This window comes from Bubalus kerabau, chromosome X (genome assembly GCF_029407905.1).
Source record: "Bubalus kerabau isolate K-KA32 ecotype Philippines breed swamp buffalo chromosome X, PCC_UOA_SB_1v2, whole genome shotgun sequence".
NCBI classification, from domain to species: Eukaryota; Metazoa; Chordata; class Mammalia; order Artiodactyla; family Bovidae; genus Bubalus; species Bubalus kerabau.
This window is the reverse complement of record NC_073647.1, coordinates 92539534-92558946: the sequence shown is the minus strand read 5'-3', so window position 1 is coordinate 92558946 and position 19413 is coordinate 92539534. Positions and strand designations below refer to the sequence as shown.

General features: G+C 38.2%; 1 protein-coding gene across 4 annotated transcripts in view; it reads right to left on the bottom strand.

Annotated features, from left to right (window-relative positions):
* The window catches only part of PHKA1 (phosphorylase kinase regulatory subunit alpha 1), a 177519-nt gene that overhangs the window by 101339 nt on the left and 56767 nt on the right, over positions 1 to 19413 (bottom strand). For all 4 annotated transcript variants that reach the window (XM_055563628.1, XM_055563626.1, XM_055563629.1 and 1 more), the window contains one exon: positions 12750 to 12884. In XM_055563628.1, the coding sequence (XP_055419603.1) occupies positions 12750 to 12884 (135 nt within the window). The remainder of the gene's footprint in view (positions 1 to 12749; positions 12885 to 19413) is intronic.

The following is a 19413-nucleotide window of genomic DNA, read 5'->3' as shown; positions in this document are numbered from 1 at the left end:
ATAATATTGTGTTGATTTTTGCTATACATCAAGATGAATTAACCATAGGTATACAAATGTCTGGGTTTAGCTGGTGGCTCAGCAATAAAGAATCTGCCTCCAATGCAAGAGACCCAGGTTTGATCCCTGGGTTGGGAAGATCCCCTGGAGGAGGGCATGGCAACCCACTCTAATACTCTTGCCTAGAGAATTGCATGGACAGAGGAGCCTGGTGGGCTGCAGTCCATAGGGTCACACAGAGTCGGACACAACTGAAGTGACTAAGCAGCAGCAGCAGCATACATATGTCCCCTCCCTCTCATCATACACCCCTCCCTACTCCTCTAGGTTGTTAGAACCCCAGTTTGAAGTCCCTGAGTCACAGAAAATTCTCATTGGCTATCTATTTTACGTATGGTAGTGTGTGAAATTAAATGAAATTTTAATTTTAATGAAATTAAAAGACGCTTACTCCTTGGAAGGAAAGTTATGACCAACCTAGATAGCATATTCAAAAGCAGAGACATTACTTTGCCAACAAAGGTCCGTCTAGTCAAGGCTATGGTTTTTCCTATGGTCATGTATGGATGTGAGAGTTGGACTGTGAAGAAGGCTGAGTGCCGAAGAATTGATGCTTTTGAACTGTGGTGTTGGAGAAGACTCTTGAGAGTCCCGTGGACGGCAAGGAGATCCAACCAGTCCATTCTGAAGGAGATCAGCCCTGGGATTTCTTTGGAGGGAATGATGCTAAAGCTGAAACTCCAATACTTTGGCCACCTGATGGGAAGTGTTGACTCATTGGCAAAGACCCTGATGCTGAGAGGGATTGGGGGCAGGAGGAGAAGGGGATGACAGAGGATGAGATGGCTGGATGGCATCAAGGACTCGATGGACGTGAGTTTGAGTGAACTCCTGGAGTTGGTGATGGACAGGGAGGTCTGGCGTGCTGCACCTCATGGGGTTGCAGAGTCGGACATGACTGAGTGACTGAACTGAACTGAGTGTGTATGTTTCCATGCCACTCTCTCCATTCATCCCACTCTCTCCTTCCTACCCTCTGCTCATGTCCACAAGTCTGTTCTCTATGTCTGCATCTCTACTGTTGCCCTGCAAAAAGGTTCATCAGTACCATCTTTCTAGATTCCATATATATGTATTAATAAATGATATTTATTTTTCTATTTCTGACTTCACTCTGTATAATAGGCTCTAGGTTCATCCACCTCATTAGAACTGACTCAAATGCTTTCCTTTTTATGGCTGAGTAATATTACATTGTATATATGTACCACAGCTTCTTTATCCATTCATCTGTCAGTGGATATCTAGGTTGCTTCCATGTCCATATCTCTACTTTCTTTTTCCTTTTGATTTTGTCTGCCATTTTGGCTTAATGGTTTTCTGTGATATTTTCCTCAGTTTATTCTTTGTGTGTGTGTATCTACTTTATTTTCACAGTTACCCTGAGGTTTGTATAAAGTTTCTCATAGATAAAATAGTATTTTTTCTGCTTATAACATCTTATATTCACTCACCTACATGAGTACTGTTCTTTTCCTTCCCCCCTTTTATGATTGTGTCATCTCAAATTATCCCTTTTAATGTTATCAGCTTGTTACCAAAATAAGATAGGTATAATTATTTTTTGGCTTTCTTTTTTCCCTTTAGCTTTTAATAAGTGTTTATAAATCTATTCTGACAAAGAGTTGCAATTTTATGATTCTATTTACCACCTTGCTTAAAGTTTTGTATGTTTTTCATATTTTGTTTCTGGTAGAAAAGTTCCTTTCAATATCTCTAAGGCAGATCTAGTATTGATGAATTCCCTCAGCTGTTGTCTAGGAAAGCCTTTATTTTTCCTTCATATCTGAATGATAGTTTTATACATAAAAGTATTCTGGGGTGACAGTTTTTTTTTTCTGTATTTTGAGAATGTCATTTCACTCTCCCCTGGCTGTAAGGGTTTCTGCTGAGAAATCTGCTGATAGCTTAATAGGGATTCCTTTGTAGGTTACCATCTTTTTTTCCCACTGGCTGCCTTTAAAATTCTTTGTCATTAACTTCTGACAATTTTAATATAATGTGATCTTGGAAAAGGTCTTTTTTGCAATTAGGTTAATTAGGTGCTCTCATTGCTTCATAGACTTGATTGTCCAGCTTCTTCCCACAGTTTGGGAAGATATCAGCTATTGTTTCTTTAAATAATCTCTCTGTTCTCCTCTTCTCCTTCTGAGATACCCATTATTCTAGTGCTGTCTTTCCTAAAAGTGTTGTGTAGCTCCCATATGATTTCTTCTTTTTATATGTATCTTACTTTTCTTTGCTCTTCTATTTGTATCGTTTCTAGGTTTCTATCTTTGAGCTCACTAATGCTGTCTTTCATATCATCTGCTCCATTTCCAATACTTTCTAATACATTATTCATCTTGTTTATTGTGTTCCTCAGCTCAAGAATTTCTGTTTGGTTCATTTTTAGAGTTTCAATCTGATTGGCAAAGTATTCCTTTTGTTCACTAATTTTATTCCTGACCTCATTAAACTGTCTTTCTAAGTCTTCTTGTATCTCACTGAGCTTCTTCATGATGTATACTTTGAATTCTTTATCAGTTAGATCTCAAAATTCCATGAATTTAAGCTTGGTTTCTGGAGAATTGTCATTTTGCTTGATGGATTGTTCCTCTGCTGGCACATTTGAAATTAAATGACAGGTTGGGAATTACAATTTTCTTTTGTCTTCCAGTAGGTGGCGGTATTAGGTAGTTTTTGGTTTTGCTTACCTGAGTTGCCTCTGGTTATATTTGAAAGTTGGCACTTTCCAGCCTCTACCAGAGGTTTCCTCTGTGTCTTTGCTTTTGCTTCCTGTTCCTCTACGGTGATTGCTTCACTACTTCTGCCAGAGCTGCTGTCATTACTGGGACGGTGGGGTCTTCTCTGGTGTGGGAGATCCCCTGAGACACAGGCTCTGCTGTGGGGAAAGGGGAACAGTGTGGGAGGGGAAGCTGGGTGCACAGGTGCCTCCACTGTGTCCGGTGCTATCAGGTTCACTGAATTTACCAGTGCAAATAAGGAGGGGCCAGAGTATGGGATCACAGGTGCCTCAGTGGCAGGAAAGATACGGCCCCAGGCCCCACTGCTGCTGCTGCCACCAAGTTAGCTGTGGTGGTGGGCGCCAGTGTGGTCACTTCCTAAAGTCAGGGTCATGTGTGCTGCTTCCCCTGCTGCTATTGGGCTCTTTGAAGCTGTGGGCTCAGCTGCCACAGTCAGACAACTGGGACTGCAGGCATCAACTCCGCTGTTCCCTCTCCTCCATGTGTTCCAGTCCACCATCTTTAGATGTACAGAGGCGTGGAATTTTTCAGCATCTGTCATGTTAGGCAGAGGCACCTTCATTGTGTTGTGAATGTTTTACTGGTTGTAGATTGAAGGTGCGAGACAAAGGTAGCTTTTCACTCCACTGTGTTTCTGACAGCACTCGCCTATAACGTTCTTATGTTCCCAAAGTTGATTAACCACATAATATTTAAAAATTAAAAAAACATATTATGGAACTGAAATAACAGTATTTGAGGTGAGGCATAGAACCCCATTAGTTAACATATATAAATGACACACTTAGTGGCAAAACATCCTGTTTTCCTTGGTGGAGTCACAGCTGTCATTCAATGAATCCTTAAAGCAATTTTGTTATTGTGAAATTATTAAAATAATGGAATTATGAAGAAACATGTGGTTCAGACAGTAAAGAATCTGCCTGTAATGAGGGAGACCTGAGTTTGATCCCTGGGTTGGGAAGATCCACTGGAGGAGGGCATAGCAACCCACTCCAGTATTCTTCCCTGGAGAATCCCCATGGCAGAGGAGCCTGGCAGGCTGCATGGGGTTGCAGAGTCTAACACAACTGAGTGGCTAAGCAAACACACACTCATTTTATAAGGCAAATCTATTTACTTTATCCTATATTCTGTACACAATGCCATTTTAATAGCATTAATAAGACTGTACTATAATTATTTGGTTATATGTCTATGTCTCTCACAGTATCAAGCCCAGTGCCTGGTACAGAAATGTAAACAATAGATCCTTATGAAAAAAAGAATGAATGAAGCAAATGAAGGAGCACATTTGGAAAATAAATATAACTTGCTACTTGAGTCCCTGAAATGTATGATTATTCATTAAGCTGAAGTCCTGGAGACGTAGTAGCCCTCATTTCCTTTGGCTAGGAAATAATAAATTAGCAACAGGCCCAAAACAGTGTATAGGCTTTGAAAAAGTAATCAGTAAGGAGTTTGTTTTTGTTTGTTGGAGAGATCTGATGTGATGCAGGTAGATTTCAAGGATGAAGGCCCAGAACTTGCAAGTTACCTATATCCTAGTAAGATTATGCTGAGTTTAGAACAATAGATGTGAAGAAAATGGTAAAAGGTATCAACTTCTAAGTGAAAGCCAGAGAGAATCACATTAAAGGCACCAATAGGACTTGCACAAACTCCAAACCACAGAGACTTCTAAGAAGGACAAAGAAGACAGTGACTACAAGTTTAACTATATTCATGGAGTAAGATTTGGGTTAGGGCACTAGGGCTTCCTAGTGGTTCAGGGGTAAAGAATCTGCCTGCTATGCAGGAGATGTGGGTTTGATTCCTGGGTTAGGAAGATATCCTGGAGGAGGAAATGGCAACCCACTCCAGTATTCTTGCTTGGAAAATCCCATGGACAGAGGAGCCTGGAAGGCTACAGTCCATGGGGTCTCAAGAGTCAGACATGACTTAGCAACTAACCCATCACCACAACCAAGATTTGGGTTAGACAGAGACATACTTTTCTTATTTCAAAAGATTTAGTGCTAGTGGACTGATATCTGGAGACTGGTATCTAGCCTCAGACTAGAGGGAATGGCCAAGGAGGTTAAAAAAAAACCAGAAAGCAGGTTCTGGGAAGGACTGAGGTACCCCATCCCACCTAGTAAAGCATCAATGCAAATTAATCTCAGATGTTTCAGAGTCTTGACTTGTCATTTACCACAAATAGGGTTAAGTATGTAGAAGGAATAGAGGGATCAGTAATTTGCAATATTCAAGGTAATCTGTGGCTAGATTTTATAAATTAATTAGGCCCTGAGACCTAATTAGGACCTGAGACCTATATTCAATAAACTTGATAATTTCTATGTGTTTATATTTTAGTATTCCATTTTTTTCTAATAAAATTTCTTTGGGACCTTCCAAACTTATATTTAATTTAAAAAGAAAAGGGATTTCCTACATTATAGCTAGAATGGAAAGGTGAGAGAAATCCATATATTCCTAAAGCCAGATGCAATGTTAGTAGCTCTGGGAGTTCAGGCCCTGCTGGCATAAAATATGAGTTCTAGGAGTGAGATAGGGGGAGGGGAGGGAGGCTCAAGAGAGAGGAGATATAATTAGGGCTGATTTTCATTGTTGTATGGCAGAAACCAACACAACACTGCAAAAGCATTTTTCCTCCATTAAAAAATAAATTAAAAATATGGGTGCTAAGAGAGACAAAGAACAGTAAGCTTTGATTGCTAGTCCTTTCCTCTTTGGTTGATTCCCTCTCAATTTAGATCTACATAACTGGAAATTGAGTGTCTGGAGTAGGTTTAGTAACAAGGGAAGGAGGCTGGTTTGGGGCTGGACAAAATTTGGCTTTGCTTTATTATTTTTAATATAAATTTATTTATTTTAATTGGAGGCTAATTACTTTACAATATTGTATTGGTTTTGCCATACATCAACATGAATCCACCACAGGTATACATGTGTTCCCCATCCTGAACCTCCCTCCCTTCTCCCTCCCCATACCATCCCTCTGGGTCATACCAGTGCACCAGCCCCGAGCATCCTGTATCATGCATCGAGCCTGGTCTGGCGATTCATTTCACATATGATATTATACATGTTTCAATGCCATTCTCCCAAATCATTCCACACTCTCCCTCTCCCACAGAGTCCAAAAGACTGTTCTATACATCTGGGTCTCTTTTGCTGTCTCGCATACAGGGTTATCATTACCATCTTTCTAAATTCCATATATATGCGTTAGTATACTGTACTGGTGTTTTTCTTTCTGACTTGCTTCACTCTGTATAATAGGCTCCAGTTTCATCCACCTCATTAGAACTGATTCAAACGTATTCTTTTTTAATGGCTGAGTAATACTCCATTGTGTATATGTACCACCACTTTCTTACCCATTCATCTGCTGATGGACATCTAGGTTGCCTCCATGTCCTGGCTATTATAAACAGTGCTGTGATGAACACTGGGGTACACGTGTCTCTTTCCCTTCTGGTTTCCTCAGTGTGTATGCCCAGCAGTGGAATTGCTGGGTCATATGGAAGTTCTATTTCCAGTTATTTAAGGAATCTCCACACTGTTCTCTATAGTGGCTGTACTAGTTTGCATTCTCACCAACAGTAAGAGGGTTCCCTTTCCTCCACACCCTCTCCAGCATTTATTGTTTGTAGACTTTTGGATCGCAGCCATTCTGACTGGCATGAAATGGTACCTCATTGTGGTTTTGATTTGCATTTCTCTGATAATGAGTGATGTTGAGCATCTTTTCATGTGTTTGTTAGCCATCTGTATGTCTTCTTTGGAGAAATGTCTGTTTAGTTCTTTGGCCCATTTTTTGATTGGGTCGTTTATTTTTCTAGAATTGAGCAGCAGGAGTTGCTTGTATATTTTTGAGTATATTTTTGTCAGTTGCTTCATATGCTATTATTTTCTCCCATTCTGAAGGCTGTCTTTTCACCTTGCTTATAGTTCCCTTTGTTGCGCAGAAGCTTTTAATTTTAATTAGGTCCCATTTGTTTATTTTTGCTTTTATTTCCAATATTCTGGGAGGTGGGTCATAGAGGATCCTGCTGTGATTTATGTCGGAGAGTGTTTTGCCTATGTTCTCCTCTAGGAGTTTTATAGTTTCTGGTCTTACGTGTAGATCTTTAATCCATTTTGAGTTTATTTTTGTGTATGGTGTTAGAAAGTGTTCTAGTTTCATTCTTTTACAAGTGGTTGACCTGTTTTCCCAGCACCACTTGTTAAAGAGATTGTCTTTTCTGCATTGTATATTCTTGCCTCCTTTGTCAAAGACAAGGGGTCCATAGGTGCGTGGATTTATCTCTGGGCTTTCTATTTTGTTCCATTGATCTATATTTCTGCCTTTGTGCCAGTACCATACTGTCTTGATGACTGTGGCTTTGTAGTAGAGCCTGAAGTCAGGTAGCTTGATTCCTCCAGTTCCATTCTTCTTTCTCAAGATTGCTTTGGCTATTCGAGGTTTTTTGTATTTCCATACAAATTGTGAAATTATTTGTTCTAGCTCTGTGAAAAATACCGTTGGTAGCTTGATAGGGATTGCATTGAATCTATAGATTGCTTTAGGTAGTATACTCATTTCACTATATTGATTCTTCCAATCCGGGAACATGGTATATTTCTCCATCTATTAGTGTCCTCTTTGATTTCTTTCACCAGTGTTAATAGTTTTCTATATATAGGTCTTTTGTTTCTTTAGGTAGATATATTCCTAAGTATTTTATTCTTTTCATTGCAATGGTGAATGGAATTGTTTCCTTAATTTCTCTTTATATTTTCTCATTATTAGTGTATAGGAATGCAAGGGATTTCTGTGTGTTGATTTTATATCTTGCAACTTTACTATATTCATTGATTAGCTCTAGCAATTTTCTGGTGGAGTCTTTAGGGTTTTCTATGTAGAGGATCATGTCATCTGCAAACAGTGAGAGTTTTACTTCTTCTTTTCCAATTTGGATTCCTTTTATTTCTTCTTCTGCTCTGATTGCTGTGGCCAAAACTTCCAAAACTATGTTGAATAGTAGTGGTGAAAGTGGGCACCCTTGCCTTGTTCCTGACTTTAGAGGAAATGCTTTCAATTTTTCACCATTGAGGATAATGTTTGCTGTGGGTTTGTCATATATAGCTTTTATTATGTTGAGGTATGTTCCTTCTATTCCTGCTTTCTGGAGAGTTTTTTTTTTTTTTATCATAAATTGATGTTGAATTTTGTCAAAGGCTTTCTCTGCATCTACTGAGATAATCATATGGCTTTTATTTTTAAATTTGTTAATGTGGTGTATTACATTGATCGATTTGTGGATATTGAAGAATCCTTGCATTCCTAGGATAAAGCCCACTTGGTCATGATGTATGATCTTTTTAATGTGTTGTTGGATTCTGATTGCTAGAATTTTGTTAAGGATTTTTGCATTTATGTTCACCAGTGATATTGGCCTGTAGTTTCTTTTTTTGTGGCATCTTTGTCAGGTTTTGGTATTACAGTGATGATGGCCTCATAGAATGAGTTTGGAAGTTTAGCTTCCTCTGCAACTTCCTGGAAGAGTTTGAGTAGAATAGGTGTTAGCTCTTCTCTAAATTTTTGGTAGAATTCAGCTGTGAAGCCATCTGGTCCTGGGCTTTTGTTTGCTGGAAGATTTCTGATTATACTTTTGATTTCCGTACTTGTGATGGGTCTGTTAAGATTTTCTATTTCTTCCTGGTTCAGTTTGGGAAAGTTGTACTTTCCTAAGAATTTGTCCATTTCTTCCAAGTTGTCCATTTTATTGGCATATAATTGCTGAGAGTAGTCTCTTATGATCCTTTGTATTTGTGTGTTGTCTGTTGTGATCTCTCCATTTTCATTTCTAATTTTATTGATTTGATTTTTCTCCCTTTGTTTCTTGATGAGTCTGGCTAATGGTTTGTCAATTTTATTTATCCTCTCAAAGAACCAGCTTTTGGCTTTGTTGATTTTTTGCTATGGTCTCTTTTGTTTCTTTTGCATTTATTTCTGCCCTAATTTTTAAGATTTCTTTCCTTCTACTAACGCTGGGGTTCATAATTTCTTCCTTTTCTAGTTGCTTTAGGTGTAGAGTTAGGTTATTTATTTGACTTTTTTCTTGTTTCTTTAGGTATGCCTGTATTGCTATGAACCTTCCCCTTAGCACTGCTTTTACAGTGTCCCACAGGTTTTGGGTTGTTGTGTTTTCATTTTCATTCGTTTCTATGCATATTTTGATTTCTTTTTTGATTTCTTCTGTGATTTGTTGGTTATTCAGCAGTGTGTTGTTCAGCCTCCTTATGTTGGAATTTTTAATAATTTTTCTCCTGTAATTGAGATCTAATCTTACTACATTGTGGTCAGAAAAGATGCTTGGAATGATTTCAATTTTTTTGAATTTACCAAGGCTAGATTTATGGCCCAGGATGTGATGTATCCTGGAGAAGGTTCGGTGTGTGCTTGAGAAAAAGGTGAAATTCATTGTTTTGTGGTGAAATGTCCTATAGATATCAAAGGTCTAACTGGTCTATTGTATCATTTAAAGTTTGTGTTTCCTTGTTAATTTTCTGTTTAGTTGATCTATCCATAGGTGTGAGTGGGGTATTAAAGTCTCCCACTATTATTGTGTTATTGTTAATTTCCCCTTTCATACTTGTTAGCATTTGTCTTACATATTGTGGTGCTCCTATGTTGGGTGAATATATATTTATAATTGTTATACCTTCTTCTTGGATTGATCCTTTGATCATTATGTAGTGTCCTTCTTTGTCTCTTTTCACAGCCTTTATTTAAAAGTCTATTTTATCTGATATGTGTATTGCCACTCCTGCTTTCTTTTGGTCTCTATTTGTGTGGAATATCTTTTTCCAGCCCTTCACTTTCAGTCTGTATGTGTCCCCTGTTTTGAGGTGGGTCTCTTGTAGACAACATATGTAGGGGTCTTGTTTTTGTATCCATTCAGCCAGTCTTTGTCTTTTGGTTGGGGCATTCAACCCATTTACGTTTAAGGTAATTATTGATAAGTATGATCCCGTTGCCATTTACTTTGTTGTTTTGGGTTCGAGTTTATACACCATTTCTGTGCTTCCTGTCTAAAGAAGATCCTTTAGCATTTGTTGGAGAGCTGGTTTGGTGGTGCTGAATTCTCTCAGCTTTTGCTTGTCTGTAAAGCTTTTGATTTCTCCTTCATATTTGAATGAGATCCTTGCTGGGTACAGTAATCTGGGCTGTAGGTTATTTTCTTTCATCACTTTAAATATGCCCTGCCATTCCCTCCTGGCCTGAAGAGTTTCTATTGAAAGATCAGCTGTTATTCTTTATCCTTATGGGAATCCTCTTGTGTGTTATTTGTTGTTTTTCCCTTGCTGCTTTTAATATTTGTTCTTCGTGTTTGATGTTTGTTAATTTGATGAATATGTGCCTTGGGGTGTTTCACCTTGGGTTTATCCTGTTTGGGACTCTCTGGATTTCTTGGACTTGGGTGGCTATTTCCTTCCCCATTTTAGGGAAGTTTTCAACTATTATCTCCTCAAGTATTTTCTCATGGTCTTTCTTTTTGTCTTCTTCTTCTGGGACTCCTATGATTCGAATGTTGTGGTGTTTAACATTGTCTCAGAGGTTGTCCTCATTTCTTTTAACTCGTTTTTCTTTTTTCCTCTCTGATTCATTTATTTCTACCATTCTATCTTCTACCTCACTATTCCTATCTTCTGCCTCCATTATTCTACTGTTGGTTCCCTCCAGAGTGTTTTTTATCTCATTTATTGCATTATTCATTATTCATTGACTCTTTTTTATTTCTTCTAGGTCTTTGTTAAACCTCTCTTGCATCTTCTCAATCCTTGTGTCCAGGCTATTTATCTGTAATTCCATTTTGTTTTCAAGATTTTAGATCATTTTCACTATCACTATTTGGAATTCTTTATCAGGTAGATCCCCTATCACTTCCTCTTTTGTTTGGTTTGGTGGGCATTTATCCTGTTCCTTTACCTGCTGGGTATTCCTCTGTATCTTCATATTGTTTATATTGGTGTGTTTGGGGTGGCCTTTCTGTATTCTGGCAGTTTGTGGAGTTCTCTTTATTGTGGAGTTTCCATGCTGTGGTGGGGTTGTACGGGTGGCTTGTCAAGGTTTCCTGGTTGGGGAAGCTTGTGTCAGTGTTCTGGTGGGTGGAGCTGGATTTCTTCTCTCTGGAGTGCAATGAAGTGTCCAGTAATGAGTTATGAGATGTCAGTGGGTTTGGAGTGACTTTGGGCAGCCTGTATATTGAAGCTCAGGGCTATGTTCCTGTGTTGCTGGAGAATTTGTGTGGTATGTCTTGCTCTCGAACTTGTTGACCCTTGGGTGGTGCTTGGTTTCGTGTAGGTATGGAGGCATTTGATGAGCTCCTGTTGATTAATGTTCCCTGGAGTAAGGAGTTCTCTGGTGTTCTCCGGATTTGGACTTAAGCCTCCTGCTTCTGGTTTTCAGTCTTATTTGTACAGTAGCCTCAAGACTTCTCCATCTATACAGCACTGTTGATAAAACATCTCCTTTCGAAGACAATGGGCTGCTTTTCTGGGTGCCTGATGTCCTCTGCTGGCATTCAGAAGTTGTTTTGTGGAATTTACTCAGCGTTCAAATGTTCTTTTGATGAATTTGTGGGGGAGAAAGTGGTCTCCCTGTCCTATTTCTCCGCCATCTTCCGCTTTCATTATTAAAAGACCACTCTTGGTGAAAGAAAAAAGTACACACACACACACACACACACACACACACACACACACACACCATAGGCTTTGGGTTTGTAAGTGGCAATCTACTATCTAGGGTACATTCTTTATTTATATATTTACTCATTTGTGGCTTGATTTAAGATTGCATTAATTTCCAGTTGGTGCTATAACAAATTAACATAAACTTAGTAGCTTAAAACAACACAAAATTATACTCTTATAGTTCTAGAGGTCAGAAGTCCAAAATGAGCCTTATGGCTATTATGGGGTAAAATAAAAATCAAGGTGTCAAGCATAAGTGGTTCCTTCTGGAGACTCCAGGGGGAGAATCTGATCTTTGACTCTTCTAGCTTCTTAGAGGGTAAGGCCAGTAGCCTTATCACTCTAATCTCTTGCTTCTGTCATGACATCTCCTACTTCTAGTCTGATCTCCCTCTGGTTACCTCTTATAAGAAGACTTATGACTATATTTAGTGCCCACCTGAATAACCCAAAATAATCCTCTCCACCAATCTCAGTTTCCTTAACCTAATAACACCCACAAAAATCCCTTTTGGCGTATAAGGTAATGTTCACAGGTTCCAGGGATTAGGGCCTGAATATCTTTCAGGGCCACTACTGAGCCTTCCACAAGGATAGTTTAGAAATTTTGCACATCCTTTTTTTAAAAAGCTAACGTAGTAATTTGTTTAATGTGAAATTTGTAATAACTTGTGTAAATTTTTAATTTGTAGTAATTTGTTTAATGTGTTTATCACCAAATTTAATATATACATTGAATAAAAAATAAGTACTAATTAAAAATAAGTATTAGATAAAGAATTGGAATTTTAAAATATTATCAACTAATTCATTACACGAAAAAGTATAAATGACCTAGAAACAAGCTCCTTGGCTATTAATCTACATAGAATTCATATTTTTCAAAACAGAAATATAGGTCCTAAGAAAGAGAAGACCATATTGGTTAAGCACACACTTGGAACGAAGATACAACATTGCCTGGTAACAATCATGCCCTTTGTACCAAAGAGTTCATAAAACACACTGAAAATTATCAACCCTGTTCAGGATATATAGGGTTATAAACTTTGATTCCAGAGACTCTAAATTCCATTTCAGATCTAGTTTAATAAAGCAATAAAAATAAAACATCAAGAAAAAATAAAATGGAAGTAAACCAGCCTGTATTGAATAATGCTTTGATTCTAGCAGGTTAGCCAATCTCCTTACCTAGGCTGGAATAAATGTGGCTGAGAATACGAGCTGGTTGTACTCTGATGGGGTATACCTCAGCAATGGTCTCCACATCAATTCCCTTGTTCTTCAAAATGGACTTGATTTCTTCTGTTTCAGCTAGAATGGAAACTGTAGGAAAGGAAAACAAGATGAGGTTAACAGAAAATTTTATTTCAAAAGGAACCTAAAGATCTCTCAAGAAAGAAAGTGAAGTAGCTCAGTCGTGTCTGACTCTTTGTGACCCCATGGACTGTAGCCTATCAGGCTCCTCTGTCCATGGGATTTTCCAGGCAAGAATACTGGAGTGGGTTGCCATTTCCTTCTCCAGGAGATCTTCCCAATCCAGGGATTGAACCTGGAAAGTCCAAAAGATCTCTCTCAAGCCACACAATATTTTTTGAAGGGAAGACAAAAAGAGAGAAGGAAATTAAGTTATTACAAACTTAGGAAACAAGCATCATGCTAGGTACATAACGATATCTAAATGGAAAAGGAATTAAGACCTCATGACTAGAGTATTCAATTCTGTTTTTTGTCTATATACCTGTGTGCTTCTAGAGAACATCACGCTTGCTTTATATCTGAGTTTCTATGTTTAAATAGAAAAAAAGAGGCCAGGGACAGCATTATGAAGATAATAAAGAATACCCTAATGATACAAATCACTCTATAGTTAGAGAATGATAGAAGGCAAGGTAAATTCAGGATAAAGAATTGAGGTACCCTATTTGAAATTGTGTGTGGTTGTTTTGGGGAATGGGGATAACACTTTTATAGATTCAGAGCCTGCCAAGCCTGGCAGCTCCTTTTTCATCCTCTTACACTCACATCTCAGAAGTGCTCATCATACTCACAAGGGAGAAGAAGTCCAGGCCAGCTCACTGACTCTCCCATTTATTTTCCCTTTATGGTACTGATACCTGTCTGGGGGCCAATAATCTGAATGGGACCTCAACTGGCTTAATGCTAAGCAATAGGGGCAAACATGAGCCTACTCCTGCTTCTCTAGTGCCGCTGTGTTGTGCTAGTTGCTCAGTCATGTCCGACTCTTTATGACCCCATGGACCCCACCAGGCTCTTCTGTCCATGGAATTCTCAAGGCAAGAACACTGGAGTGGGTTGCCATTCCCTTCTCCAGCTAGTGCCACAAGGTGTGTTGAATTGGGTTTATGAGAAAATTAAGGTGCCATTTGGTTCATGCCAGCTTACTAGTATTGTCTATGTTGAGTTTGGGGGGCAAAAGCCTAGTTAACAAAGTGCTACTCTGCATTCCTTTTCCATTATCTTTTGTGTATTTTTCTATCTTGGGGAGCTCATGGTGTTGTGTTGCTGTGATCTGGGGCAGGATATGCAGGGTATTGTGATTACAAGGTCCTTTGGATATAATACCACCTTGATTACTTCTAACTGAAAAATGACAAAGATTCTCCAGGGACAATATACAAAGGTAGAATAATGGTGGGATGACAAAATCCAGGGAAACACATGTGGTTATCCTTTCATTCACTAATAAACATTTACTAAGCACTTCAGTGGATAAGGCATTATGCTAAAAACTAGGGATTTAGAGATGAATAAGTTAGTGTCTCCCTCAAGGAGCTCACAGTGTAATAAAAGTGTCATATACATAAACTGATTATATACATATATATGTGTGTGTGTATATATATATATATATATATATATATATGAACATTATGAGACCCCCCAAAAGTGACACCTATCTAGTCTGAAGTTGGTAGAGGGAAGTTTCAGAAAAGACTTCCTGAAGGAGTTGATGTCTAAGCTGATATTGAAAGAATGAATAAGTTAGCCAGGAGAAAGAAGGGAATAGGAATGAGGAAATTAATTTTAGGTTGAAGATCGAGAATGATCATAAAACATGAAAACAGAAAAGAGTATGTGTGTGTGTATGTGAGAGAGAGAGCAGTGGTGGGGGACAACATATATTTCAATACTGCTGTAGCATGAAATATTTGAACAGTGGCAAAAACAAAAATGAACAATCCCCCACCAGCAACAAAATGAATCTGGAAAGGCAAATAGGGGTTATATCATCATGGAGAGCATGTGTGTCACTTTAAGGATTTTGCATTTTATCCTTGAGTACTGATTTCCAAATTGCATTCTCCTAAGCCCTAGGGTTCTGCAGAGAGCAATGCAGTTGGAAGCAGGAGTAGGGGGGACTAAAGGAGAGGTAAGTAAACCACATTCTGGGGCCCCAGGAATACTTTCAACTCAACAACTCAGCATTTTATGTTTTATCAAATATTTAGAAAATGCTTACTTGGTACCACTTATGTGCTAGATACTGCCATATGCTAGAGATACAAAGATAGATATGATCTTTGGAGAAAATGACATTTGACATTGAGTCTTGCTAGAAGGCTGAACAGGAGTTATTCTGGCAAGCTGAAGGTAAAGGTAAGGAAGAAGTTGTTCCAGACAAAAATAGCATAGACAAAGACTCATGGGCAACAGAAAACCAGGCAGATCTAGGAATAATAAAAAGTCCTTTATAGCAGGAGCATGGGATGTAAAAGGACAATGATGAGAAATGACACTGAAGACAAAGTCAGGGACCAGATCATAAAGATCCTTGTAAGGCTTGTTAAGAAAGCTGGTAATGGGAAGTCCTTGTAGAGTTGTAATCGGGAGAATAATACATCCATATCTCTATCTTAAAAAGAACATATTTGAGTTGCTGAAAGAATAAACTGATATACTGTAGTCGACCTACACTGAAGACAAGGAGACCACTTAAAAAGTAATGCAAGAAAGAGATGCTGATTACTTAGATTAGGATCCTGACATTGGTACTAGATAAACTTGATGGATTTCTGAATTATTTAGAAGGTAAAGAAATCGGGACTTGTCAACTGACTGAATGTAGGAGATGAGAGAGGGGGAGATATTGAGAATGTTATTTGTGTAACTGTGAGAAAAGTGTACCATTTACTGACATAGGCAAATAGGGAGAAAAGCAGGCATGAGTGATGTAGAACTAGGAGGGTGTAACTGATTAATTTTAGACATTCTGAATTTAAAGTGCAGAAGTCATTAGCATAGAAAGAGATGAGATGAGTCAAGGAGAATGTACAGAAAAGAAGAAAAAGGGACCTAGAATATAACCTTCAGAAATTTCAACATATAAGAAATGGGCAGGTGAAGAAAAACCTGGGGGTAGGAGTAAGGGGTTCTTGTCTCATAGCTTTTATTTTCTCTATGGTAAAGGAGGTGAGGTCATCTACTGAGAGGGGAGAAGTGAGGAGGCAGGAAAAGGGAAAAGGTTAGCAATGAGAGGAGGCTGAGATACAGTAACAAATATTCTGAGGAAGAAGAGCAGTGGCCTATGGACAAAACTCCCAGGAATACCAACAGTTAAGGGGCAAGCAGAAGAGGAAGCCCAGAAAGAGAAATAATAAAATTTAGGTTGAAGGAGATCTAAAAGTGTATTGTCTCACAGAAGACACAGGAGTTAAGAGTCTCAGAAACAAACAATAAGTGAAACAGAAAGACTCACTAAGAAATGGATTGAAAAATATCTACTGAGTTTGGCAATAACTTAAGCAAAAGCACTTTCAAAGGAATAATAAGCTAGTTGTAAAGGACATCAGAATGAATGAAATATAAATTAGTGGAAGTTTGGATAAGAAAGGAAGTGTAGGATAACTAGAGGATGATGAAGATGTCAATTTACTAAAAATCAGAACCAACAGAGAAGAGTTTGAAGATGACAGGAAAGAGCGGGTTTCTAGGAAGGGTAGGGAAAAGGATAGTTGGTGCTGAAGAGGAGAAAAAACAACTGCTCTGAGACTAAAGAAAAAGAGGTAAGAATGGGTGAAGATATAAATAAGATTGTGGTTGGGTTTGGGAAATTGACAAAGATCAGAACATTAAGATTATCCAGCATGAAGTAGCAGGCCAAAAATAAGGCTAAAAATAAGCAGTAGGGTTGTTGAGAAAAATGAAAATGCTGACTAATAAGAACAAGGACTAACAGGAAGCACTGTGGGCCTAGTTGAGTTGGAGACTGTGGATTTACAGCACTACTGCTATGCTCATTTGTTTTTTTTTTTTTTTTTTCCTAGAAAATTTTAGCAAGGCAGGTATAGGATCAGAAAATAAGAAAGTTGATCTGGAGCTATGATTTTCCTGTGTGGGTATAGCAGAAGTATGGTGCACTGGTGATTAAGATATTTAGATGACCAACTGAAAGGTAAGGAAGGATATTGTCATTGTTCAGTTGCTAAGTTGTGTCTGACTCTTTTGCGACCCGTGGACTGTAGCCTATCACACTCCAGTGTCCATAGTATTTTCCAGGCAAGAATACTGGAGTCAGTTGCTGTTTCCTTCTCCAAGGAATCTTCGTGACCCAGGGATCGAACCTGTGCCTTCTGCATTGGCAGGCAGATTCTTTACCACTGAGCCAACAGGGAAGCCAGGGAAGGACAGAACAGGAGAAAATAGACAAAAGTGTAACTGGGGGATGGGGCGGGGAGAGAAAACTGAAACAGTATGTAATTATGACTGGAGATTGGGACTTTTGGCATTGGAATATCTGAGGTAAAATAATTCTAAAGTTTGGTCCTCAAAGTGAGTAGAGTAGTGGTAGAGGGAAAGGTCACTAGGGTTATGGATACCCAAGAATTCTGAGGCTAAAATATTAGATGGCACTTACTCTGATGTTGAAATCTATCACTATGGCAGGAACTGAGGAAGAAGAGGAGGCTTTAAGCCAAGTCTCAAAGTCTCGAATGAATGAACGAGAATAATCAGGAAACTAATATAGCCAGATGGCACAAGCTTCAAAGGGGAGCAAGCTTTCTCATGGAAGGAGAATAATGGTCTTTTATATAATGTTCGTTATGTACTAAATACCTCAGAGATATCGCAGGTTTGGTTCCAGACCACTGAAATAAAGTGAATATCATGATAAAGCAAGTCACACAAATTTTTAGCTTCCCAGTCTATATGTAAAAGTTATGCTTATACAAAACAAACTTATGGTTACCAAAAGGGATGACAGGGTAGAGGGGGGGATAAACTATTAGGAGTATGAGATTAATATATACACATTACTATATATGAAATAGGTAAACAAGGGAACTACACTCAATATCTTATAGCAACCTATAATGGAAAAGAATCTGAAAAAGAATATATCTGTATGTGTATATATATATATACACATATATACAACTGAATCACACTGCTGTACACTTGAAACTAATATAACATTGCAAATTAACTATACCTCAATTAAAAAATAAATACAATTTAAAAAGAGATTTTTACACTATGCTTTAATTTATTGTGTGCAACAGTATTGTATCTAAAAACACAATGTGAATGCCTCAGTTAAAAATACTTTATTATTATTAAAAATGCTAACCATCATCTGAGCCTTCAACAAGTCATAGTAGTAACATCAAAGATCACTGATCCCAGATTGCTATAACAAATACAGTAATAATGAAAAGCTTGAAGTTTTGCTAGAATTACAAAATGTGACAGACACATGAAGAGAGCAAAGGCTCTTGGAAAAATGGTACCAATAGACTTGCTTGACACAAGGTTGCCATAGACCTTCAATTTGTAAACAAAACAAAACAAAACAGAATCTGCAAAGCACAATAAAATGAAGTATCCATATACATTGATAAACAAAGACTACCTTTACGACCACATAGGATGCCAAGTATAAGAAGGTTTAGAAAATACAAAGGATTATTTTTCTATATAGAATCAATTCCAACGGAGGTTGCGATTGAAATGGAGACATATTGGGGAGGCTGTGCTGTGCTAAATGACTTCAGTCGTGTCTGACTCTTTGCGACCGCATGGCCTGTAGTCCGCAAGGCTCCTCTGTCCATGGGATTTCCCAGGCAAGAATACTGGGGTGGGTCGCCATTTCCTCCTCCAGGCGATCTTCCCGACCCAGGGATCAAACCCGTGTCTCCTACATTAGCTGGCGGATTCTTTACCACTGAGCCACCTGGGAAACCCTTCACAGGAAGACCTAGTATCATATTGGATAGTGTTTTGGGGGAGTCAAAAGTCATCTGGAGTTTTCTACCCTAGGAGACTAGTATAATAGTGATATCATTGAGAGAGTTGGGAGAGGTAAAAGGATGGAAAGGAGACAAAAAAGGTCAGTTTTGCATTTAAAGCATAAGCTATAAAGATCCTTTATATATATTAGGGCTAGAATTCTTAACATGTTTATAGAACTTAGCCCAGTGTTTTGCATAAAGTAGATAACCTCAAAATTTAAGTTAATTGCTAGGAGCAAAAAAAAAAATTAAGGTTTTGAACATTCTCTAAAGAGGTAATAGTTGGAGCCATGAAAGAAATGTATTATGAAGGAGGCAGCCCTAGTGAACACATGCAGGGTGTAAATACAGAAATAACAAGTGTACAAGACTAAGTATACAACCATTAGGAGGATATGAGAAGAAAAAAATATTAGCAGAAAAAGCATAGAAGGAATACTCAGAACAAAAACAGAGATAATCAGGAGGCTATAATATATCATGGTGAAAATAAATGAGTTTCCAGAAATAAGAAGTGGTTAAGAGTGGTTAAACATTTGCTCATAAGTAAGATTAATAGCAATCTTGAAACCAAACAGAACCAAGTTTAGACTATACATTTT